The 26370-nt window shown below is 37.6% G+C and overlaps 1 protein-coding gene and 2 long non-coding RNA genes across 50 annotated transcripts in view; 1 reads left to right on the forward strand and 2 right to left on the reverse strand.

The window, feature by feature from the left end:
* Sorbs2 (sorbin and SH3 domain containing 2) overlaps window positions 1-26370 on the forward strand; it is a 326863-nt gene that overhangs the window by 288209 nt on the left and 12284 nt on the right. For 20 of the 46 annotated variants that reach the window (XM_074054802.1, XM_074054805.1, XM_074054804.1 and 17 more), the window contains 8 exons: window positions 29-216; window positions 2442-4034; window positions 7343-7431; window positions 8797-8843; window positions 13252-13366; window positions 13452-13580; window positions 15837-16037; window positions 20136-25697. In XM_074054802.1, the coding sequence (XP_073910903.1) occupies window positions 29-216; window positions 2442-4034; window positions 7343-7431; window positions 8797-8843; window positions 13252-13366; window positions 13452-13580; window positions 15837-16037; window positions 20136-20918 (3145 nt within the window). In that variant the 3' untranslated portion in view covers window positions 20919-25697. Of the gene's footprint in view, window positions 1-28; window positions 217-2441; window positions 4035-7342; window positions 7432-8796; window positions 8844-13251; window positions 13367-13451; window positions 13581-15836; window positions 16038-20135; window positions 25698-26370 lie in introns of those variants that run through there. The other 26 variants (XM_074054807.1, XM_074054808.1, XM_074054812.1 and 23 more) reach the window with 2 other exon arrangements.
* LOC109695375 (uncharacterized) overlaps window positions 1-26370 on the reverse strand; it is a 74169-nt gene that overhangs the window by 17178 nt on the left and 30621 nt on the right. Inside the window, exon 3 of one of the 3 annotated variants that reach the window (XR_012441520.1) lies at window positions 5732-5824. The exons of the other annotated variants lie outside the window; for them this stretch is intronic. This is a non-coding gene — a long non-coding RNA (uncharacterized lncRNA). The remainder of the gene's footprint in view (window positions 1-5731; window positions 5825-26370) is intronic. 3 annotated transcript variants of the gene reach the window in all.
* Window positions 24908-26024, reverse strand: LOC141416901 (uncharacterized). The gene is made up of 2 exons (XR_012441522.1): window positions 25447-26024; window positions 24908-25285 (listed from the first exon to the last, which is right to left on the reverse strand). It is a non-coding gene; the product is annotated as an uncharacterized lncRNA (long non-coding RNA).

The following is a 26370-nucleotide window of genomic DNA, read 5'->3' on the forward strand; positions in this document are numbered from 1 at the left end:
ACCAATCACACCTGACTCCGTCTTTCAGTTCCACAGGCATGGCCAGTGACTTCAGGAAAAGGAGGAAGAGTGAGCCTGCAGTGGGTCCCCCCAGAAGCTTGGGGGATCCAAGTGCAAGCAGGACCAGCCCAGGTCGGATGGACCTCCCAGGATCAAACACCACCCTTACAAAGTCTTTCATTAGTTCTTCTCCTTCCTCCCCATCAAGACCAAAAGGTGAGCAATAACAAATGAACACACAATGTTTTAGTTCAAGTTTTAGCCTAGCGTACATGTGAAAGCTGGTCCAGTGATACTGACGTGTGCTAGCTTTACTTACTGTTTTCTCTTTTTACCTATATGTCTTGATAAAATATAGTTTGAGAACGATAGCTTTATTTCTACCCAGACTGACTCAAGCTGATCCTTCTCTGAGTAGCGTAGCTTAAAGGATTCAGACTGGTATCTGTTAATGCTTTTTTTTCCCCTCAAACAGACTATTTCTTAAATAAATCGAAGTATCAAATAACTCATCAGATTTATGTAGACTACATTTACATATAGTCTTAATTTTCTAATGTTTTTACAGCTAGCAAATTAATTAAATTTATAAACTAAGAATTATAAACAGCACAGAGAAAATTGTTGCCTGAAATATATGTTGTTTTTCATTCTAGTTAAAAATTATCTAATATATTAAATCATTTATTTCATTATTTACCTGTACTTTTATTTCCCTTCTCATACATGGTAGATAGAATATCCACATTGTACCATATAACACAGTGGTCAATTCACAACAGTCCACAATGAAAACTAAACTGGTTTCCAGCCATAATTATGAAGTGTAGAAATAAACAAGCTACTTTTTCAGTTGACCTGTCTCCTCTTAGGAAGTACAATAAGCTCAGTGTTGAAAGGGAGCAATTTGCTCCTTCAGGTCTTAGAAGATCATTTAGTGCATTAGTGCCTGAAGAGTAAGACTATTTCTGAGATGGGAACTGAGGACTGAGCAAGCATCTCTGTGAACCTAGAGCCATACCAAATATGGGGCCTGACAATCTCTTCCAGTCTCTTGAAGTTGAAACAAAAGAGGGAGGTATTTTCAAATGTGTGAAGAAACTGAGTTCTAACAGAATTTCCATGAAACAGGACAGATTCAGCTATGTGTATCAATTGTGGGTCCTAAAACTGTTGCCACATGGTAGTTATAGGTAAGCAGTAACTGATTTATGTGCAAAAGACAGACTGATTGCGATGACTGAACTCTGGGTAAGCAAAAGGCCTACCTTTCTGAGGCCCAGTAAAAGCCATGAATAGTAAGAAGAAGGTCAGAGGAAGCAGACCCATTCAGTACACCTTTCCTCATTAACAGAGATGCCTTTAACAGAGATTCTACTCATTTTTGTAAACAAATATCTTAAGGTGACAAGTAAGTCATGAAATACCATTGATTCATTATTCTTGGGTACTACCCAAAAGTTAAAAGGATTCTGATGAATTTAGATACTTGTTTTATCATAGGGGGTGTTAAATCAACTTCCTTTCCCAAATACTACATATCTTGTTAATGTGCTTATGTACTTTGAAGAATTCTGGGAAGATCATAACTCTTGAGTTGTTGCTAGAGACATTTTCCTCCACTATGTTTTATTACTAAGAAGAAAATGTCCTGTTACATGTAATTTGGCTGCTCCCTTAACCCAGCAAAGCAAAAGAATATTTCCATATACTCCAAATTGAGGTCAAGTTCTATTATCCAATTGCAAGTGATTAAAAAAAAAAAAAAACTTCCCAGAAACAAAGCATGGTACATGTACCTCTGAAGAAAGTTTTACATTCAAAGGTTGAAGACTAGCAATCAACGCTGGTTTGAAGAAGGTATAGTTCTTTTCTTGAAAAAATATTGGCAGCAATAGCTCATAGCATTTTGCTTTAGCAACTCTGGAAAATCCATTTTCTTACGGTTTTTTCTTTCCAATATCATGAAAAAATCATTTAACATAGAGTATTAATTAAATGTAAATTTATAAATTACTTTTTATCTACCTGTTACGATAAATCAAATGAGCCTCAAATTCTGTCCCTATTAAATTAAGTCCATAACACTTTGAGTATTGTTAAATCTTTAATTTATTACCAGGTCATGCTACTAGCTTAAGAAGCTCAATAATCTGCGTACCATACTGGCAGAAATATGTCTGGATTCTGTAATAGGAGTAGGTATATTAGCAACCAATTGGGTGTTATGCACTACCTCTGGTGTCTGCAAAGCTACATATAATAGCTGGTCTTAGACTTTTTCTCTAAAGTTGAAGCTACATGTGTTAACAGTCTGTCTAGATTATAGTACACTAACTGCCTTGTCTTTGCTGTGCTGATACTGACACACTCTCCTCTCTTTCTGAACCTTTTAACTTCTCCAAATGTCTCTTTCCTGCCACGCTGCTCTGGATTGAAAGGTGGGGACGATACCAAAATGTGTCCATCCCTTTGCAATTACTCAGGGCTCAACAGCACCCCCTGCAGTGAGTTAGAGTACTGTAGCACTTATAGACAGCACTTAGATGTCCCTCGAGACTCTCAAAGGGCCATCACTTTCAAGAATGGCTGGCAGATGGCCAGGCAGAATGCAGAGATCTGGAGTAGCACTGAAGAAACAGTATCCCCCAAAATCAAATCCCGTAGCTGTGACGATCTCCTAAATGATGACTGTGATAGTTTCCCAGACCCCAAAACCAAGTCAGAAAGCATGGGCTCCCTGCTATGTGAAGAAGACTCCAAAGACAGCTGTCCCATGACATGGGGGTCCCCCTACATCCAGGAGGGTCGCAGTAATGGCAGATCAAGGATCAGACACAGGTCGGCCCATGATGCCCCAGGGTTCCTCAAAATGTACAAGAAAATGCATCGTATTAATCGCAAGGACCTGATGAATTCAGAGGTGATTTGCTCTGTGAAGTCGAGAATTATGCAGTATGAAAAGGAACAGCAGCATAAGGACCTCCTGCATGGGTGGAGTCAGTCCTCCACCGAGGAGGTGCCCAGGGACATGGTACCCACCCGCATTTCAGAATTTGAAAAGTTGATTCAAAAGTCAAAATCCATGCCAAATTTAGGAGATGAAATGTTATCTCCGGTAACCCTAGAACCCCAAGAAAATGGTTTGTGTCCCAAGAGGCGGTTTTCCATTGAGTCTTTGCTGGAGGAAGAAACGCAAAGTAGACATCCTTCTCAGGTTCAACGAAGCTACCACTCTCACTCTAAAACCCTGGTGCCCATCCACATTGAAGTCACCAGCGAAGAGCAGCCGAGAACTCATATGGAATTTTCCGACAGTGACCAAGATGGCGTTGTGTCTGACCACAGCGACTACATTCATGTAGAAGGATCCTCCTTCTGCAGTGAAAGTGACTTTGATCACTTTTCGTTCACATCCTCTGAAAGTTTCTATGGATCCAGCCACCACCACCACCACCATCACCACCATCACCATCACCGGCACCTCATCAGCTCCTGCAAAGGTCGATGTCCAGCCTCCTATACTCGATTTACCACGATGCTAAAACACGAAAGAGCTAAGCATGAAAATATTGAACAGCCCAGAAGACAAGAAATGGACCCTGGTCTGTCTAAACTTGCATTTCTAGTTAGCCCTGTGCCTTTCCGGAGGAAAAAAAATTTGACTCCCAAAAAACAGACTGAAAAGGCCAAATGCAAAGCCTCTGTATTTGAGGCTCTGGACTCTGCCCTTAAAGACATCTGTGACCAAATTAAAGCTGAAAAAAGACGAGGAAGTTTGCCCGATAACAGTATTTTGCACCGTCTGATCAGTGAACTGCTACCAGATATTCCTGAGAGGAATTCATCACTCAGAGCTCTCAAAAGGAGCCCCACGCACCAGCCCTTCCATCCACTGCCTCAAGATGGTGCTACTCATTGTCCACTGTACCAAAATGAGTGCGGGAGACTGCCTCGCAGTGCTTCTTTCCAAGACGTGGACACAACCAACAACAACTGTCACCAGGACCCGGATAGCGCACTGAGTCTCCAAGGTGGAGGAGCTTTTCTTTCTTTTACCTTGTGGCTCAGATACTCATCCTCCAGCTCATTCATGTTCCATTCCTACATCTCATCTTCTGAGCTGTGAGACCACTTGACATCGTTCTGTGTTGCGAAGCGAATGTTTATTGTGCAAATATGTCCTACTGAATGGTTCCCACTTGCCCACATGATATTTGGGCTTCGTGTATAGCTTAAAGTGATCATCAATTCACAAAAATTTTCTCAAAAGTGAAAGGAAACCCATTCTGTAGCTTAATGTTAGGGTTAAAAAAAAAATCTGGTACATTGAGACAGCAAATTTAAAAGGCTATTTGAAGGCAAGAAACTATAATTGGATACCAATGTCCTTAACGGATTTTTTTCCATTGTAAAAAGAATCAAACCCAGTAGTTTACAGGTACTCTTTACTTTGACTTTTCTATTAACTTTCAAGCTTTGTAGCCATTAACGCAGATAGTGTGTTCATGTTCCGTACAGAAGATGCTATATCAAAACATTCAGCAATCAAACTAAACTTGCGATTAGTAGGAGATGTACAATTAAAGATTAGAATTTATTTAATGTCTTTATCCATTTAAAGAACACAACTGGGATAAAATTTTTGTGAATGTCTTTAAGCTGAATATGAAAGTCACATTTCCATCATGCAATGTATCCATTTTCTCTTTTTTTCCATTACTTACTCATTTTCTATTTCTACTGAAAAAAATCTTGTATTGAAATTTACAATAGACCAGGTTAAAAGTGACTCACCTACATTTTCATAGGTAACTTGGAAGAGGCAACACAGGACAAAGAGCAGTTTAAATGCAGAGACATGTGTTAAGGTTGCATAGCTTAAAACCACAGCCTGCTCTAATATTTTTATCCAGTTCTTTTCATTGATTCTTAAAGTTCATCTGTATACTATGTAAATTGCAGTAGGCCACAATGCACATTGCAGACTGCAAGTTGGGCTGTCAACAGAGACTCTTCTATATACCAGGTACTTCAAAGTACTTTATACATTATCTAATTAAGCAAGCAAAAAAACAACAGATGAGTGTTATTGCGAGTACTGCTTTAGAGTTGACACTGAGATCCAAATAGAATGAAAATTTGCTTAAGGCTGCACAGATGCTAGATAACCATATTCTACAAAATATAATTTATCTGGACAAAAAGAGATGTAATTTAAACTTCACATTTGTTCTGTACATATGGCAAAATTGTTAATTACCTATCATTGCATAAAGTTCCTTATTTTATTAGTATTTATGTTTGCTTTTTTCACTTACAGTATACAACATATTTCAAAAACAGTCAGAGTTTTAAAAGTCAATTTCTGCAATTGGAAATTTTCAGACCGAGACATATCAGAATCTAATTTTTTAAAAACCTCTGCTACCTTCTCCAGTTTTCCAATGCCTGAGATAATGGTCTCAATTTCATTAGTGTACATTATTGAAACATAATTTCAGAGGACCTTGAAATGCATTGAAATAATATTTGTTCTTTAATAAAATGTTTACTTTCAATTATGTTTAGCCCAAGTTAAAATACTTTATATTACATAGGCTAGTAAAAGTAACTTAAAATGTATGACCATCATGAGATCCCCATGTTCATAAAAGTACATCAACTTAGAATGAAAAATACACTATGTATAATCCTTCAAAATGCATGAAAATAACTGGTCAAGTCTTACCTAAAATATTTGGGGGATGGGCCTCAGTTGCTCATGCCTGAAAGCCCAGCTACTTAGGAGGCAGAGATAGGTAGATAGCAGTTTGAAGCCAGCCTGAGCAAAAAAAAAAAAAAGTTAGCAAGACCCAATCTCAAAAAACAAGTCTAGTGGGATAGTGCACACCTGTTATCTCAGCTACCTGTGAGGTAGGAGGCAGAGATAGGAGAATCATGGTTCAAGGCTGACCCCAAGCAAAAGTGAGAGACCCTAATCTGAAAAACAACTAAAGCAAAAAGGGCTAGGGATGTTGGTCAACCAGTAGAGAACTTGCTTAATAAGCATGAGTACCCCAGTACTGTAAAAAGGAAAGAAGGAAGGAAGGAAGGAAGGAAGGAAGGAAGGAAGGTAGGAAGGGAGGGAGGGAGGGAGGGAGGGAGGGAGGGAGGGAGGGAGGGAGGGAGGAAAGAGGGAGAGAGGGAGGGAGGAAGAAAAGAGGGAGGGAGGGATGGAGGGAAGAAGAAAGGAGGGAAGGAAGGAAGACCATGGCCCCTTCCTAAAGGCTTTGAACTTCATAACTCCTAGACACTTGTCCTTATATGTCATGCAACTGATATCCCACTTATAAGCTCTTCATTCTTCCATACAATCAAAGTAGTAAAAGCTTTAAAAGATGCTTCCTTCTTACCAATCAGCATTTTTTAATTCCTTCAAATAAAATAAAATGAATTTTATTTTTAAGTTTCTTACTATTGAAGAGAACTAAATTTATTAAAGGGGTAAAAGAAAGAAATGAAAAACTTAGACCCAGTTACACTAGTAAAATTCTACAGAATTAGTGCTGGAATACTTCAACTCCTCATTATATTTCCACATATAAGTCATGCAAATGTGTAAGGTGTAAGAGACTGTTAATAAATATCTGCCATCATAATTTTGTAATGTAATTACTTATAATTTGTTTTAAGGTACAACTTATATGATGCTTTCTTCTTATCCCTTTATTTTCTAGAATAAATATTTACTTTCTGATAAGGTAGTTTATCAGCTGAGTATAACAGAAGATCATAGATAAAGTGTATAATATCTTAAGACTCAATAAATATTTTCGAAACAAAAAAATAGAAGAGAGATACGACCATAATCTTCTCATCATCATACTTTCTTTTTCATTACTACCTTCTTAAATTGTTGTTTCACAAAACATTTCTGTTTCTACAAATTGTTGCTATTTTTCAAATTCTCCATCTTCTATAGACCTTATAATAGTAATTATAACTTGGAAGCAAAAAAAATAGAAAGAGTAAAGTATTGAAAAGTTTTTAATATGAAAACCCCTAGAACTATGATTTGTCTACACTGAGAGCTATAGTAGAATTAATTAGCAATGAAACAATTGTATTTATATATGCATATGATTACAATACTTTCCCTTGGCTGTTTCTCCTTTTGAATGTTCTTGTTTTTGTGTGTCTTATATCACAACGTTCTAGTTAACTATGAGTTCTACACCATGTTTTCATTTGTGGTATCTCTCCAAACTTGGGGGTTGATGATAGTTGACATCAGGGGAAATGTCTGAGAAGTCTTCTGTCAATTAAATGAGGCTTACTCTGGCCCTATCCTTTCCAATAGACCGTGAGTCTCCTAGAAGTTACTCATCCACTTTGCCCGACTTGGGGAGAAGTGCATCAAGGGAACGAAGAGGATCTCCAGAAAAAGAGGTAATTAATTGAGCACCATGGGAGTCTATTTTTAACCTACTTGATAAAGCACTTAGCAGCCAACTGGACATCCCAAAACCAGTGAAGAACTAAGGATGGAACATGAAATCACAATCAAGAAACTAGATAGATTTTCCTTGGAGCCTGAGTCTAGGACTGGAGGCCATTTGCCCACTGACCTGAGCTCCAGTTCTCGCGTTATGATCCAACCTGGGCAGAAGGCCTTTCTGAGTCTTAACCTGGAACCTACTAGACCCACTGTGGTCTAAAGAGTCCTAAGTTGGCTGCCTTGTGAAAGACAAGGTTTCCTCTTTCCAATCTCCTGGCCCCACTGGTCCCACATCCACTGTATTGTAAATCGATACAACTTCCAAACAAATAAATTTACTGCTTACTTTTGTTGGAAAAGATCCATCCATTTCCTACAGCACTACCCCTGGGAACCATGTGCCAATTGGGTCTCAGTCCAGGGTCTTGAGACAGGGCCAGAACATTTGTTCCTAACTGTCCCAGACCCAAGAAGGCAGAATGGAAACTGAAAGCTGATCTTGGGTTGGCAACCACTCCAGGAGGAACAAGGATCAGTTCAGAGCCTGTGGGATCTGTGGGATCCTCATGATGTCAAAAATTGTTCAAGCTTCCTGAAGTTCACTAGAATCACAGAGACAGAGAATGGAGTGAAGGGATTGTCATTTGGTGGGGAAAGAAGAGCTAATGTCACTAGCTGTAGGCTACATGGAGCCTTAGGCACATTTGTGGGTGCCAACATTTAAGGATAGGCAGGTACATCACATCATAACTTAAAGATGAGCAGCGGTTGACAAGGGCCCCTGAACCCTCTAGGGGGTGCTAGGTGTTCACACCTACACTTTTGACCACCAACTGGCCTCCCAGTGATAATTGGGCTAGTATTCCTTGGCTAATATGCTAATAAGTATTTCGTGAATGAGATTATGACTTCCTTCATGCAGTTTGGTCCTTTTATTATGATTCAGACATGAGCTGTGTTAATCCATAGAACATAGAGCAATTATCCACAATTATCCCAGGAGAAGCCTTTGTAATAGCCAAATTATACCTCAGGCAGAATCCTAAAATGACATTTTATTATCCTAATATGGCATTAATCTACTTTCATTACTAAAATAAAATAGGATTTTGCAGAGCTCAGTTATCAAGATCCCTGATGTAGCTTATAAATCTAAATGCAGAACTAATTGGTTTATTTGTAAGTTGCATCTAGAATTTATGCTACATATGTTTAATTATTCCTTAAGGTTTCATTTTCCTTTAATGCATGTAAAACTCTTTCTTGTAGGAAATACACATTTTAAATTAATGCTAATTGTTTACCTTTCTTTTCAGAAATTGCCTGCAAAAGCTGTTTATGATTTTAAGGCTCAGACATCTAAGTAAGTAGGAAAAAGTATTCATCATGTGGGCTTTGCCTATGCTAGGAATACTTGAAGAGATAAATATTGCAGTGGGGTGTGTTACAAATAAGACCTAATCCCCACTCTAACAGGTTCCTTCAGAATTACTCATTGGAATGTGATTATTGTATTTTCATTTTGAGTTTAGTTGAGAAACACTGAGTCTTAAATTCCATGAAGCCTGTTAGAGGACAATGAGCTCAAAGAATAAGACAAACAAAAAGAAATAAAGAATCTTTGTTTCTAAAGTTTCTTGTCAAGAATTAATTAAAAATAAACATATGGAGAGAAACTAGCTGTAGCTAGAAGACGTGAGATTCTTCTAGCTATATCAAGAATTGTCTGCGAGGCAGTGAGTAGAATGGTGATCAAAGGTTTCTGTAGTGAAATCACTTCGAAACCCTCGAAGCTTAGAGATCCTGAGCAGAGTTCACTCTTGTGGCCCAGTGGGATTGGTGTTTTCTTAATCCTGGGTTGCACTTTTTCTCCTACCCTGTTTCTTTAGGAATTTGTTTATCCAAAAAGCAACCAAGTAGTTGAGGAAGATAAGTACTGAGCACCTGATACTTAAGCAGGAGCAAGTTGCCAAGATCTTCTCTGGCCTACGTGCACAGAACTTACTTAAGAAACTTTGGCCTCCATTAGAACTCAAGCTATTGAATTCATTGTAAATTGCCACTGAGTTGCACTGTGTTATCTAAACTGAATATAGAATAACCAAAATATCTCCTTCATAAAAATGCATATAATATAAATTACTAGGTCCAGAAGCTAGTCTAAAAAAGTAGTCAGAATTTGGCAATGCTGATGAGATATGGAATAAACTAAATCTTAAAATTATCCTATTCAGAAATTAATACTGAGCATGGCTTAAATCTGGTATAAAAAGTAAAATCCCAAGGAAAATCTCACATATTTTAATTGTGTCAGTTGTCTTACATTAGTGCAATAATGTAAGGGATCATCAATTTATAAAGAAATTTATTTATTTATTTATTTATTTATCAATTTATAAAGAAAGGTGGATTTGGGCCCATGGTTTTGGAGGTTTCAGTCCATGATCAGGAAGACCCATTGCTTCTGGTCTCCGGCCAGAAGGGACAACATCTCAGGACAGAGACATGTAGTATAATGCAACCATTCACCATATGACAAGGACATAAAAGAGAAACAAAGGAAGAGACCAGACTCTACCCATCCTCTTCAAGGACATGTCTCCCAATCACCAGAAGTCCTCCCATTAGGCTGCACTTCTTAAAGAAGAGCCATGCTGGGACTAAGTCTGAAACACTTGGGCATTTTTGGGGCAGTCATGATACAAGCTATAGCATAAGTTCTGTTTTGTTTCTACTGCACACTGGTCCTAAGTACTGTTCTTTGGGCATCATACGACAATACATATGGTGTGTGTTATAAAATAATGACCAGAGTATAATTATTCTATTTCTTCTTTGTGACAGTCAAAAACTTCCTTAAAATGTACTACCCTGAGGAACAACAGAGTGTATAAAATAGGAAAAGTGACTGCCAGGGGCTCACAAGACGTTTTGTAAAGTCCTTATATATAAACAAGCTTCAAGGAAGATAGTTTGCAATGCAAAGGAAAGTGGGCTGTTGATTACATCACAGGATTTTGATCACTCCAGATGCCAAACTCCTCACCCTACTCCATGGACTGTGTCTTCTTCTTGAGTGCCATGGATGAGTGTAGGCTCAAGAAAACTTTCTCTCCCACTCCTTGCCATGGGAGCAAAAATGCCAGCGCCTGTGTCAAGGGTTGTCTGTACCAACCCTGCCTTCCACCAAGGTCATCACTAGGTAAAAATCTAATTGGGCACGTAGAGTAAATAACCACCCATAGAGGCCATTTATAATTTTATTAAGAGGAAAGTGTTCCTCTCATACCATAAGTAGGTTGAACCTATTGCTGTTTACCACATTCCTCCTGCTCTGTTCTCCAGAGTCAGGAAGAGCAGTCATCCATCATCCCCAGTGTAGTTCTGTATTTCACACAAAAATCATGGTGATGAATATGTGCAGCTTTCAAGGTCTCCCACTCCCAGACACCACTGAAAATGACAGGACCAGCCACATATTCAGTCATTTCAGTTAACAGGTGCATGATTTTGAAACCTAACATCAAGAGACACATGTATCTGTTTTAAATAAATATGCACTTTAAACCCATGTTCAAGAATAATAATTATAAAAATATAGTTAAATAATTCACCAAACATAATGTATCAATTTTTAAAGAGAAAAAGAGAGAAAATGGGCATCTCCCTAGGTCATTAACAGCTACTTTTCAAAAAAGGAATGAAGAGTGTGGGGTGAATAAAAAAGCAAATTTATCAAAAGGATTCTAACTCTGAGATGAAAGACACAGTTTTGAAAACTAGAGAATTAGATGACTTTCTTGTTTCTAGATGACTTCAAAGTTTTAAATGCAAGCCAATGCAAGTAGAAAAGATCTTTCTTTGTAGTTAAAATTTAAGAATTAGTTGTTTCTAATTTCTATGCACATTCAAAAAATTTTGAAAAGCTAGTCCCTTCCAGAAATAAAATATCCCTGGTACAAATAAAACTGCTGAGTTGTAAACATATATTTAGTTTTCTGTTTTGTTTTTGCTTTTTATTGTTGTTGTTTACATTGGGCATTTGTATATGTAAATCACTGTGAAATACTGTTTTAGGGTTTCTAAAAATGTTATGCACTTTCAATATAAAGATTTTAGCACTTCTAAGATTGGGCATGATGCCACATGCCTGTAATCCCAGCTACACGGGAGGAGGAGGTAAGAGAATCAAAATCCAAGGCCAGCCTGGGCAAAAACATGAGACTTTGTCTGAAAAATAAACTGAAAGCCAAAAGGGCTGGAGAAGTTGCTCAGGAAGTACAGCACTTCCCTAGGAAACACAAGGCCATGAGTTCAAATCCAGCAATCACCAAAAAATAAATAACAAGTCTAAATGTGTAATTGTTCTTCTAGCATGCAACAATTTTTCCAATTAATTTTTTAATCAATGAAATACATCCTCCATCTGATGTAAATCTCTCTTCGTCATATTCTCTGCACTAGTAAATGAGTCAACTAAAAATTCTGAACTAAACAAGAAAAATGCTTCCTGAGTGGGAAGGCAGATGTGTAAGACAGCGGGGCTCTTGGGAAAAGACACAAATTAATTGCCCTCCCGCAAAGTATAATTGTAGAAGCAAAAATAATGCACCATTAGAATTACTGGAGTAATAAAGACAAGAAATCCTGAAACAGTGAGAACGATAAATTTAGACATGAAATATTCAAAATAAATAATGTCTTTAGAACTTAAATTTTATTTCTTCCCCTTATCTCCAGGCCTCTTTCTTTTTTTATTATCGTATTATTGTTGTCCTGGGGATACACTGGGACATTTACAAAAGGTCTTACAATGTATCATGGTTGAATTCACCTCCTCCATCTTTCTCCTTTATCCCCTCTCCCCTCATTCCTGGAATGGTTTCAGTATGTCTCATTTTTTCATTTACATACATGAATATGTAATGTATGGATATTTCCACTGCATTCGCCCTCCTACACCCTTTCCTTATATCTTCCCTCCTCCCACTGGTACCAACCTCCAGATAGGACTTGTTTTACCTTCCTATTCTCCAATTTTGAAAATGAGAAAAAGACATTTCGTTTGTTTAAAAACTTAAAATGTAAAATACCCAAACGTACGGTTCAGTCAAAATTAGAAAAATAGATTTAGTGTCCTTAAATATTTTTCTTTTTAAAAAACAAAACCTATAAAAAAGAAAGCAAGCATCTTCATGTGTGGTCACACTTAAAAGATACCTACCTTTGTGCCCCATCAAAACAATCAAAATTAATTCCTTATCAAAATTCTTTAAATACTTGTCAATTAACTTCAGATATGCACAAGTAAATATTTTTCTGGTCTTGGATCTTCTGAGACTTCACAATGTCACAATAAGCTAAGCTTTACCACATCAAAGGCAGAGGGGGACTAGGCCTCTAGCTAACTAACTTCAGTAGAAAAAAGAAAAATTCAGTGCAGCATTAATCCATCATTTGGTAAGTTTTACAGTGCCTCAACTACAAACTAATGATGAGATAGCAAGAGTGTGTCCCTTCCATTAAATTTCATGTTAATTTCCCTATGATTTATACCGATGTGATGCTTGTACTTGTGCTTTTCAGACTAATTTCTGATGTTGTAAATGGATTCTAGGAACTTGCAAGGAAAATCCTTGTCTAACGAGCTCAACAGATCTTTACGTACTGGAAGCGTATTTCCTAGACAAATACAGATCTAGGAAGGGTATTGATCTTAAGAATAATGGCTATACATGTTGAAGAAGCCCACTTACACACATCTCTTCCAGGGAGCTGTCATTTAAGAAAGGCGATACCGTGTACATCCTCAGGAAAATTGATCAGAACTGGTACGAGGGAGAACACCATGGAAGAGTGGGTATTTTTCCAATCTCGTACGTAGAGGTATGTCTTCTCCCCCTCCCTCTGGATGGTGGTTGTTCCAAAAGTGCCCACAAGTTCAAGAATCAATGATTGCTTTCCTTCGTAGAAACTCATGCCTCCTGAAAAGGCACAGCCTGCAAGACCCCCTCCCCCAGCCCAGCCTGGAGAGATTGGAGAAGCTGTAGCCAAATACAATTTCAACGCAGACACCAACGTGGAGCTCTCGCTCAGAAAGGTAACCCCGCCGTGTTCTTCATGGATGTATTCAAAAAGACAGTGTATTTCTGAAACTGAAACAGGTTACCTACTTCCTTTAGACATTTTTGGGTTTTCTCCTCTTTCTACAAAGAACTCCTTAAGGCTACCCAGGTTTGCTGGTCCTCAAGTCCTTCCACAGGTGGTTCCTGGTGAGATGAACAACTCTGAGGGTTCCTCTGTGACTTAGGTTGGGAAGCAGGATCCCAAGTCCTCCCCCAGAGGTGCCTTAGGTGGATATCAAGAGTTGTATGTGTAGGATTATGAAAAGGATAAAGCACTTTAATACACCTCAAAATATTGCTGTTCTCTTGCCTGATGATTCAATTAAAAAATAAACAGGGTATCCCAATACTTACTTTTCTCTATCTTGAAATCAAGGAATGTTCCTATAAAATAATGAAGATATTTCCTCTCTAGGGAGCCTTTTTGAGGAGCCATCTGTGCAAGGCTGTTCCCTTGATCATCCTTCCCAGGCCTCATGACTGGCCTGAATTTCACTAGCAACCTATCCAATCCTAGTACCCCTTCTTAACAGTTTTAAGAAGAAATCTATTAACTTGCTGCTCTGTTAAAATGATAAATGAACTATTCTTATTGTTTGCTAAACACTGACACATTTCTTAGAGTCACTCACGTCCACACACAACACAGTCAGATAGTAATAATAATTAGGATGAGGTGAGACCTCCCATGCCTGCTGACCAAGTCTTAGCCAGGTGCAATGATGAAAAATTCCAGTCATGGTTCTGGAAGAACTTCATGTCATTTTCTACTTTTTGTCCTCATTCTGCTCAGCTGATTCTCTGTCACCCTCTACCCTGCACCACTTAATATGAGAACCCAGAGCATTTCACAGTGTCATCTTCTATTTCATACTTTAAAGAAAAGCTTTCCCAGGGCCAAGCATGGTGGTATGTGCCTATAATCCTAGCCACTCAGAAGGCAGAGGTAGGAAGATCTTGGTCTGAGGCTGGCACAGAGAAAATCATGAGATCCTATCTGAAAAATAAAGTAAAAGAACTGTGGTGTAGTTCCAGTGGTAGATTGCTTGAGTCTGATCCCAAATACTGAAAAAAAAGGCTTTCCAAGTGCATCTCATAGCTCACACAACAGCCTAGCCACTGCCGGGGTGATTCACTTTTCTTCAGTATGTTCTGCTCAGTGATGATGGGACACACTAAATAAAACATCTAGTGCTTTGACAAAAAGAAAACCTCATCTCAGTAGCATCTGAGAAGGGCTCCATATTGTCCTGAAGTTACTGCTTGAGTGTCACCTCCATCACTCTGTCAGGTGCAGTCACCCAAAACTCATATCACCTCTGGATGCAGCTACAGTTTTCCCTGTTTAACAGCAATTTGCCAACTTAGTTCCACACCACATGTGATTTTTTTTTCTTTCTCCTCTTATTTTATCGTTTTTACATTTGCTTACATATGTATACAATTTTGTGCCACCTCCCCCCAAACCACCACCCCTACCCTCCACATGTGATTTTGAGTTAAAATTTAAATTAGATTCTGTGGCAGTGGTTTGGGCACTGCAGGTGGCAGAACAGTGGATGTGTATAGTTCCATGACTGCAAAAGGCAGGGATTCTATTCAAATATTTAATGAACAGGATGTCATAGCCTCCAACCAATCAAAATGGATGCTGGTGTTACTCTCCCCTGATGTAGACCAGGGGGATGTCAGTCCTGGCCATGGTGATGGATTTTCTATGGTGCTAGATTTGCCCCCATCCTTTTCATTCACTCTTTGTCACTAGTGAGTACATGTAGACTTCAGCTTTATCCCTTCCAGAGGTGCATTTCTGCAACCCATTTCAGACACACTATCTTAAGGTCTTTCTACAGGTCATTCCATCAGATCAAGTATAGATAGGAATATGCTGTTATCATTGAGTTGTTACCTTTTCACCTTATCTGCTAGTTGAAATAACTTACACAAACCATGCACACAGCCCTAGCATGAAACATTTATAAGTCTATTCACATTAACCAAGCATCCTTAGGAAGACTCTAATGCCATGAATGAATGGCTTAATGGCATATTTGTTGTAGTGTTTTCTAGTAATTGCTAGGACTTTATTTGCATTCCTCTGATTAAGCAAAAACTTGCAAGTGTAAAACTTTCCCAAATGGCAAACTATTATTTATTAGAAAATAATAACAATTATATTTTTGATATTTTTGTGTCTGTATTGATAATGCATTTTCCTAATGTCCATGCAGGGAGATAGAATTATTCTTCTTAAGAGAGTTGATCAAAACTGGTACGAAGGTAAAATTCCAGGAACCAACAGACAAGGCATATTCCCCGTTTCCTACGTAGACGTCATCAAGAAGAACACAAAAGGTGCTGAGGAATGCCCTGCTCCTCCAATACCCCACAGCTACTCCAGTGATAGGATTCACAGCTTAAGTTCCAACAAGGTAAGAAGACATTCTATTGCATTAATGTAACACTTGGGAGTTTGGAGTATAATAATCACTGTGTGATTTGGGGATATTAAGTTAGAACACTGCATCTATTGCCATGATAGGAATTTACATATTATGTTTCTGTATGTGTGAATGCCATGTTAGTAAATATAATTCAGTTTTTCTCAAGTAGGTGCTGGCATAAAGGTTTGATAGTTGCTTTTGATAATTCTGCTTTCAAGTTAAAATACTGAAAGAGGAAGAGAAAGCATGAATGTCATAGACCTCTATATGATGCAAAGCTATATTTTTTTGTATATATATTTTCTGAAGCTTGTTTTTTTCTGAAGTTTTATTTTATGTGTACATTTTCTTTGTATCATATTATTTGAATAAGTATAGTTACACATTTGTATGTACAGATACAATTATAATTTATATATACCAGTATGTATAAGCATATACAACATAAAATGGTGTAAATGAATAGCTATGTATAGAAATCCCAAAATGATGCCTCTCAAAAAAACATGGTCATTAGGTTGACAAAATTCTGTAAAAGCCTTGAGACTCATTTGTACATAGCAAGAGAGCTAAAATATAATTTTTAAATTAAGGTCTATAATTCCATTTATTAGTTTCAGTGAAAATGGTGTAGAGTACTACAAATCTTCAGATTTATTGCATTTGTTTTAGAGCCACTGATTCTGTTTCACTTGAATGAGTAGCTGAAGATGATTGTCTTTCTCAATACATAGTTTAAAAGGGGCTTTTCTTCCTGAATTTGGTTAATTAGAAAAAGTTATCCTATTTTCTTTACTCGCAATATGAATTTTTTTCTTATTTTTCTGTTATATTATAACATCCTTTTTATGGATGGTATTTGGGGATTTCTTTCTCCTTCTCATTAACTTTAGTGTATAAAACTTTAAGTTGCCAAGGAATTACTTCCAAAATATGAGGTACTTCCCAACATTTCAAAACATGTATTAAGTTGAATAATTTGCTAGTTGTTTTAATTGAGATTGAAGCTAGGAGATGCAAAAATACAATATCTACAGCCAACATGTCAACACTATGAGATCATAAAGCCACTTCATATTCCAATGCAAGAGCATTTCCAAATAATGTCCCCAGTGACCTAAACCATTCTTGGAAAATGAGTCTTACAAGGATTTTATACAGGTAAATGATCTACAAATCTAGCTTAAAAGACAGTGTCCTTTAAATAGGCTAAGGCTATGCATTTTATTCATTTTAATTCTCTCTGAAGACTGGGTTTCAGTGTGGGTTACCCTCAGTCCTCTATCATTGGATAACAAAACAGTTTTGTATTATCTGACTTTATTCAATTATGAAGTTTTCCAGAATCTTCCTAAATACATTTACTGCTAAATATATTTAACTTAGCAGTTAGAGATCAACACCTTTCTTTCCAAAGTTCCTATTGATAAAGAGAAAAGATAAGAATCTTCATCCATACCTATGTCTAATCTATGATCCATTCGTCTAAAAGAACTGCCAGTGTAAGGAAGTAGTATCTACAAAGGCTTATTTAGCATTTAAAAATTTACCCTACCAATGAAACTAATATTTTAGACCACAATTTTAATCTTGGCTTTGAATATGATTTAAATATATTTTCTGCTTTTTCTTATAACATCAGATTTTAAATAGAGGACTATACAGATTTAACTAATAACAATTTTATTCTTACTGCTGGAAAAACATGTTAAAAGCTTATGTCCACAATTTGAAAAAATACTTACTAGTTTCATTTCAACTGGTAATCCATGTGATGATGTCATTGGCTTATGAAGGAAATTTCTCAGTAGTATTGCACTGAATCATTTTCAGAAAGAGAAATATATACTTCTCAACCATGAGATCCAAAATAAACTAAATATTACAACTCCTATTTCCTAATTGATATTTGCAAATAGAGAAAGGAACTCATTAATGATTTTCAAACCACTCTTTGACACATTCAAATCATTATTCTTCACATATTATCAAGTATTTTAGGGGAGACTGAAATGTAAGTTGATATTATTTCCACTTTTAGTACAATAGAGTCCAATGCTAATGCATCTGGAAGACAAGATAATTGTATGAATTTTGTATTACAGGTGTATTCTTGTGGAGTAGGCATCCCAAGGTACTTGACTTTCAGTACAATCAGATCCATTGCAGAGCTAAGCTCTTTCAACCTGCTAACATGTATCTGATGTCTCTGGGCTAGGGCAATGCAGTAGTTGCAGCAGCTAGCAATAGTGGCAGTGGTAGAAATGATGATCTTCCTTTCTCATCCACACTGGTGTCCATGAAAGAAAGTGAAATTGAAGAGCAATGATCTTGAATTATTATCAATTTCACAGACTTTCAAGATCTAATTATTAAAATCAAATCTAACACTTCGTGTTGCATAGCAAAGAACATAAAATAGCACATTAGCCAGTAAGTAAACTTCTGTAGACTATCAAATGAGACTTGGGTAATTTATATCTCACTAAAAATTCAATGTCTATAGCACTTAGTAGGAATGATTACTAACCTAGTCACAAAGAACAGGCACAGTCTAACTTTATATCAGATGATAAGCAGTCCTGAGCCCTAAATCTTTTATTAAGATGCTTGTATGAGTTTTATGACATTTTGTGCCACTTATGCCACTTCATGAAGAGATGACATATTTCCTTAAAAAACAATCTATGGACTGGATTATGGCTCAAGTGGTAGAACACTTGCCCAGCAAGCATAAGACCCCAAGTTCAAACCCCAGAACCACCAAATAATAACAGTACTAAGTTAATTAATTCATTAAACTAGTGAGGAATACACTGTGCACTTATAAATACTAAGGCCCAAATTCCAAAAGTGCTGACTGCATATGTGAAGTATTACCGTAAACAATCAATTAGAAAGTGCATCTCCAGAATCCTTGAAGAGTTTTCTTCTCAAACCAAAATCATCTAATTGGAAAGCACTAAACTAAAACGTCGTCCACCAGCCCAGCATCTTTTTTTTATCTAGCAAGAATACATCAATATATCAGAAGTTACTAGGCAGAACTTAGAGAACACTTCCCATGAATTTCCATGAAAAATTTACAATTAGTGTTTTGTTTAAAATATTCAGATGCATCAATAGTGTTAAAATACATGGGAGTACATTTTTACTTTAGGAGATTAAGCTGCATAAATTAAACTCTTCAAGTTTACATAAAGCATTGGGCTTTTGAGAGAGTATGGGCATCTTAGCCAACGTTTACTCTCCATGAGCATCTTATTCTCCCTCTCTGTGTAAACACTTACTTTGAATTTTTTTAATGTCAGTTACAGAAGTTATTGACTTCCATATCTGATCAGTCTGATCACAGGCCTCCAGCCTTGAAAAATATTTTTCAGAACTTACTCACTTAGAAATATGTTCATGTACAATAGTCTAAAACATTTTATGTCCTACATTATAACCAGCTCACAAACATAAATCAGAGAATTGTGAAAGTGCAAAAGACTGGGCACTGATTCAGGAAGAAAGACCAGTAAATAAACTTAGGGGCAAAAAAAAAGGCTTAGCTATTGCTTTTCTTTCTGTATTAACATATCTTTAGAGACATATATACCTCGAAATCAATATCTAGAAACCTGCAATATCTTTTAAACATAAAGATAGTCTCAAACAGGTAGACTATTAAAGTAAATCTCTTAAGGTTTCACTGTCTCTGTGACAGGCTTATTTTCTCATTTGACACTTAAGACCTCTTCCAAAGCAGGTAGAATTTCATTGCGAAAGTACGTATTTTTAGTTGGTGGAGTGGCTCAAGTTGCAGAGCACCTGCCTAGGAAACGTGAGCCCCTAAGTTTGAACCCCAGTACCAAAAAAAAAAAGTATGTTTTTTAATTAGTGTAAATGATTTTATGTATTTAAATTTCAACAAAATTTCTTCAAATCCACATTTCTTCCAAATGTCTTCAAGTCTATGTCTATAACACAAAATAATTTTTTATATTTCCTACCACTTTTCCTGCATTTCTTTGTCTCTGTGTTTTCATGCAATATTATTATTTTCTTCATTTTTTGACTTCATAATTCCTGCTCATTTCAAAGTTGGCTTCCAGTAAACCGGCCCCTCCTCCCACGCACAAAGCTCTGCCCGGTTCAGACACAGGCGCCCCCAAAGGAAGTGCCCAGGAGTGGCTGTCCTTGACAAACCAGTATCCAGCAGCAAACTCATCCTTTCTGGACAACTTCTTGGATGAGTTAGCAAAGTTTAGTGCTTTAGCCTTGCCAGCTGACCAAGCCAAACCCAGTATCTTAAACGAGATCATCCTTGAAATTAAGGAGGACCCTTCTGTCCCCCTCCTGTTGCCTCCAGCATCCTTACTGGCCAAATCATCTCACTCTCTGTTACCTCCCCCCCACTCGAGTGTGACCTCAGCTGCAACCCAACTTGATGATGCTGTGCCACCTGAGGACCCCATAAAGACCACTCAAAACAAGACTGCACATTTGAACAAAATGAGAGGGGGCTTTGCAGACCCTAAAAAGGTTCTTGAAGTCCTAGGTGATAAATTTGTGGCCTCTGCATGCACCAGTGTGGGTGCCTTGCCTATGACCCTCCCTGTCATTGGAGAGGAAGATGAGGAAACCTGTGAAAGGGTTGTACACCAAAAATGGCTGCCAGAATCTCGAGAACATGATGGCATATGGCATGGCCTCAAGGGTACAGAGGGGACATCATCAGACCTGCATATTGAGGAGGAAGAGGAGGAGAAACCCAACTGCTTAAAATATCAAGTAGGCACCCCCACGGAGCCTAGGACTTCCAAAGAAGACAGCAGTTCTACAAAAACCTATAATGAGGTATTTTACTTTTGTTTAACTATGTAAGAACTAACCAGTCTTACTACAGGCAGCTAGGATAGTTGATCATATTAATAAACATTTATTTTGAAACTGCCTTAGCAATTTTCCTTACAAGAAGCATAAGTATTGTATGAATCAGGGATGGGAGGGTGCATGAAACACACCATAGTTTGATAAGATGTGAATATAGCATTCCATCATCCCATTATTTCTTTATGACTATAAATTCATATTCCAGAAATCTTTTAAATTTATAGTCTTTTTAATTTTCTAATACTAATGATGACAGTTAATGATTGACTCTTCCTTAGTGTGAGAAAATATACTAAGGACTCTACATTTTTAATTTTCAAAACTCAGTAGGAAATATAATTGTCCCCACTTTAAAGATGAGAAAGTGATACAGGGACAGATTAGTTCAATTCAAGGATAAGAAAGCAACACATCAGAAAAAAAAGAGAAAGAAGTAAAGAAAATAAAGAAAAAAAATACTACTTCATTAAATACTACTCCATTCTCCCTTTGACTTCCGAAGAGTTGACAGCTACTTATGAAATGGGTCCTAAATTTTAATCTGACAAAGGATCGTGGACAACAGTTTTAATCAACAAAGGGGAAAATACTCTGAAACTTTAATGTGTAAACCTCTCTTTACCAGAAAATAAAAAAGCAATCTCTCAAATACATATTCCATGAATTAAAAAGCAAGTGAGTTTACTTGCAAGTACTAAAATTATGAAACGAAAAGAATGGCTTAGCCAGGGATGGTGGCAGTAATTCCAGCACTCAGGAGGCTGAAGCCACCCTGGATTACATAACGAAAACCTGTTTCCAAAAAAAAAGATTCATATTATACCATTTTCCTCCATGGTTCCTTTATTTCCAAATAACCCAGCCATGCCTGCATTTGTGTAAAACAAACACACCAATGAAATGACAGAGAAAATTTACCTCAATAGGTCAAGCATATTTCTAAGTCAATTATTTAAATAACTAATTTCCCTTCAGTATAACCAATTTTCAGATGCAATATGGAAATGCTGTCTGCCTGCTGCAGACAGCACCTCAGGCATGGCATCCGTCCTATTGGCAAGCTGTATAGCCAGTTCATTCCATGCACACAGAGGTCCAAACTTCCCAGGCTAGGTAACAAACTACTTACAGCTTGTGACCTGCTTTACAAGCAAGTTCCAGAGTCATTGCAGGGCAGTAGGCACTCAATTGCCTTCACTTTTAGAAGGAGTCCTTATATATTTAAAATAAAAGTGGAATACAGGTATTCTTATCTCCTGTTACCCACATCCAAAAAATTAAACAAACTGATTACACCAGAGTTTTAAATCAAATTCAAAAGAAAAGGTAAGAGCTTTCAAAGCAAGAATTTGTCCTAAGTGTCATAAGTTACCATGGATGGTAACTTTAAAGTTATTTAAGTTTAGAGAATATTCTCCAAAGATGATGTAGATTTAACCTCATTCTGCATATAAGCATAATCAAATCTTGTCTTTCTTCAATATTTAAGCCTTCTTCATTTTCTTCGGGAGATCCAACGACTACACCTTTTCCCAGCTATCTGTTTCCCTCCCCTACATTTCATTCTCCCTTGGCCTCTGTTTCTGACCTGGTCTCTGCACTTTCTCAGCCTACTCAGCCCTACTCACCTCCTCTCCTCCCTAAATACTCTTATCAACAGGAGATAAGTTCACCAGTTTTAAAGGTAACTGCATCTTGAGTGTGGTTTATTGCATGTCTTTAAATGAACTCAAATAGAACTCAAATGAACTAAATACATATGTATTTAGATTTGTGCCATCTTACAAGGTCTAAAAAGTCATATAAATGGTGATTGCTAACTTTTAACATCATTGGCATGGCCTCTACCCCAAAATTTAAAGGCTATATCTGCATAGCAACTGTACATACCCAGACTGAGAGCAAAAACAAACTGTAATTTACACCATAGTCAAAAGTAATCACTACACTTACAAACAATATTAAGAATCAAGTTGAGAGCCATTCCATTCAAAGACACCACCTTGTGCCTGCCATCCTCTGTCACTTCTTAGTGGGTTCATTACCTCATCCCATCATTTCCTATCCATGGGCAGGTTTGTCAGAACACCAGAGCAGGATGGTCTTTGGTGTTGACTCTCTTGAGCCTTGCTCTTTCCACAAAGGCCAAGTGAATAAGATGCAGGAATGATGATGCTTTTTTTATTGTTTTATTATTCATATGTGCATACAAGGCTTGGGTCATTTCTGCCCCCTACCCCCACCCCCTCCCTTACCACCAGAATGATGATTCTTTGGTTGCAGTTGACACAGCATCCATCTCTGGCACCTGCAGCCTGGAAACTCTGCTGATATTTGACTCTCCTGAAGAATCCTGGGTTGTTTTTTTTTTAACTTGAAAATAAATGGCTAGTCTTGGAAAGAGATAATGGCAATCACAGTATAAAATTAGCCATCACAGAAAAAGTTTTGCTTCTATGCTCAGAACAATCTGAAATGTTTTTTCTTTTTTTCATTTTTATTACATTATTTTCATTGTACAGGGGCAATTCATTGTGACAATTCTGAATAGTCTTACATTGTACATTGTTTAGGTCACCCCACCATCCTTCCATGTGTACCCACTCCCCACCCCACTTAAAACAATTGCAAATGGTTTTGTTGATCTATTTCATATATGTATATGAAGCTCATCAACCATATTCTCCCACCTTCATCTCCTCCTCTCATCCTCCCCTCTCCCAAAAGTACCCCCTGTGGTACCTATTTTATAATCCTGTCCTCCATTTTCAGTTCCAAAGTCAGTATTTACAGGGGTTTCTTGATGTATGTCAACTTGTGAATATACTGCACTTTATCCAGTTCAACCCACTATTACTCTCCCTTACCCTTTCCCTCTTGTCTCCTATTATTCAACAGCTTTCATTACAGCTTTCAGTTTCAGGATCACAGAATACTGAAAGATAAACAAATTATGGATTTGATGTAAAATCCACATTTTTCCTGGTCTTTTCCTGTATCTGTTTTTAAAACAATGGAGATTTCTTCATAATAAAAACTATTATGAATCTTAGCTTCTTCCCCATCCTGAGAATATTTTATAAAAGAGGCTTTAGGATGTGAACTCAAATTGCAGTGGAAGTGCTTAATGAAGACAGAGAATAGCTTTGTCTTGGGTTTCTTCCAAGAAGTTCTGTTATTGGGTCCCACAAGAAAGTCTCATCACTGTAAGGCAATTGCATCAGAACGTCATCCCTTTGACCTCTTCACCAACCTGTAATTGAGCCTTGGTTCTTCTGGATATGACCAAGGTATCTTTTTAGCTGTTAGCATCCACACCATTTTTGCCTATGAGCCTTGATAGCTATAGAAACTCTGTTAGTTCACAAACCTCAAAATAATTATAGCTCAAACAAGGTAGAAATATATTCCCCTTATACATGCAAAGCATCCTAGACTGGTGTGATGCCTCCAAAGTCATAGAGAACCCTGACCATTCCCAGAAATTGCCTATATCCCATCTTTGAGAACCAACATGAATACATCCAGATAGCAAGGAATTTAGTAGTCTTCACTTACAGTGGCCATGTGTCAACCTAACACCCTGGGTCCCATTGCTGAAGACAATGGATGTCCTGCAGTATCAAGCCACAACCCCTAAATAAACATGACAAACACATTTCATCCCAAGAGATTAGATATTTACAGTCAGATGTTACTTATGATTAAAATTCTCCTAAATGCAAGTTGAAAAACCCACATCCTTTATTTAAAAGTCTTTTAGTCCTACTAAAGTTGTCTTAAGCCAAATCACATACCAGACACTACATTGCTAGATCCTGTCTGCTACTGCAAAGAAAATAATATATATTCAGATACAAGAAGATTAGTTTACTCACTGCCATATTAAGGATCTTACTTTGAAAGAACACCAAAACAAAGTTGTAGTTAGGGCAATATTCAATAGTTAATTGTATTTCACTATTTTTTTCTAAAAAAGAAGCCTTTTTTTCCTCTTACGTTTTGTTAGAAAAAATTATCCCTAACAAATGCTTGACATCTTCCATGAAATTTCATGGGTTAAGCCAAACTTTTCCCTATCCACTTTACATGTATTCATCCAATACGCACAAAGAAAATAGGTCAGATCATTGTGTTAGAGAGGTAGCATTTCTTTCATGAGTTCTTAGCCATATATGTTGCATTCAAGCACCTTCTCAATGCCAGCTCCCCTCTACAAACCTTTCTTGTTATGCCTGGGAGTCCCATACCAAAGCAGCCGCTGATCCTGGCTTGTGGAAGTCTTATGGAGCCATCAGAGGAGTTGTGTGCACCCTACTCACCCTTCCTGCTCTGCTGTTATTCAGGAGTTTGGCATGCTGTGTGTGCATGGAAAACAAAGCAAAACAGGAAAATTGCTCATGAAGACGAGAACTAACTAACTTCTTATGGCTTTTCCAGGCTGGTTTAAAAAAAGAGATATCTGTCCTGGGTAAGCCTCCTCGTAGCCCAGTGATGTCTAAGAGATGCTACAGCTCACCTGTCAACGGTCCCCACAGGGTAGGGTCCGAACGCCCCCACCTGTGGCAGCCTGATCACCTTGCCTCTCAGTGGGCTGACTCTTTCCTAGGTATCTTCGTGGTAATCTGGCAACAAAGTAGGGCTGGAGATCCCCGTAAGACGAAGTGTCCACCAAGAAGATGAGCTATGAAATCAGATCCTAAGTCTTTGGGGTGTATGCTCCTGAATCAAAAAAAAAAAAATCATGATCCTTCTCCACTGTACAAACAAGGATACAGTGTATGTTGTTTTCTGTATCTGTCTCAGGTGCTAAACTAAAGCCTTGTTTTTTAGCCACTGTTTTTATTGGCTAGAACAAAACTATTGCCAATCATATAGTGAACCCACGTTTCCAGTAAGGTTGGCTTCCAGGTCATTCAATTTGTTTGGATTTATTTTAATCCATGATCCTGACTTCAAAATATTTTGTTGCTCTGGCAATAGGAGCTACATTCATCCAGTGTCCCTTCCCTAAAACTGACCTCTGAAGGCTATGTGCTCATAATTTCTTGACAGCTTTGATTAAATATAACATAACTATCCAACCACTTTCCCTTTACACAGTTCCGTAACATCCACAGCATTTTAGAACGAATGGACTCCAGGGGTGCCGTCAGTTCTGAGGAATGTAGTCGAGGAGTTTGGGGATTTTCATCTTTGCCTGCATCAGGATTCCTTTCACCATTTCTATTTTAGTGGGCCTTGATTTAGCTTTGACAGGTCTATCACACAGCTAAGGCTCTGCATCTCAAGCTCGTAAAATGTTTAATTTTTAAGTTTTCCTTTCCATTTTATAAATGTAGATGCTGTTCTATATTTACACCATTTCGTGCTTTCTTGCTTTGCATAGTAAGACCTGCTTTTGTTGCTAAAGTAGCAACTTGTGTTGCCATAGAGAGAGGAA

Source organism: Castor canadensis, chromosome 14 (assembly GCF_047511655.1).
Source record: "Castor canadensis chromosome 14, mCasCan1.hap1v2, whole genome shotgun sequence".
Taxonomy (NCBI): domain Eukaryota; kingdom Metazoa; phylum Chordata; class Mammalia; order Rodentia; family Castoridae; genus Castor; species Castor canadensis.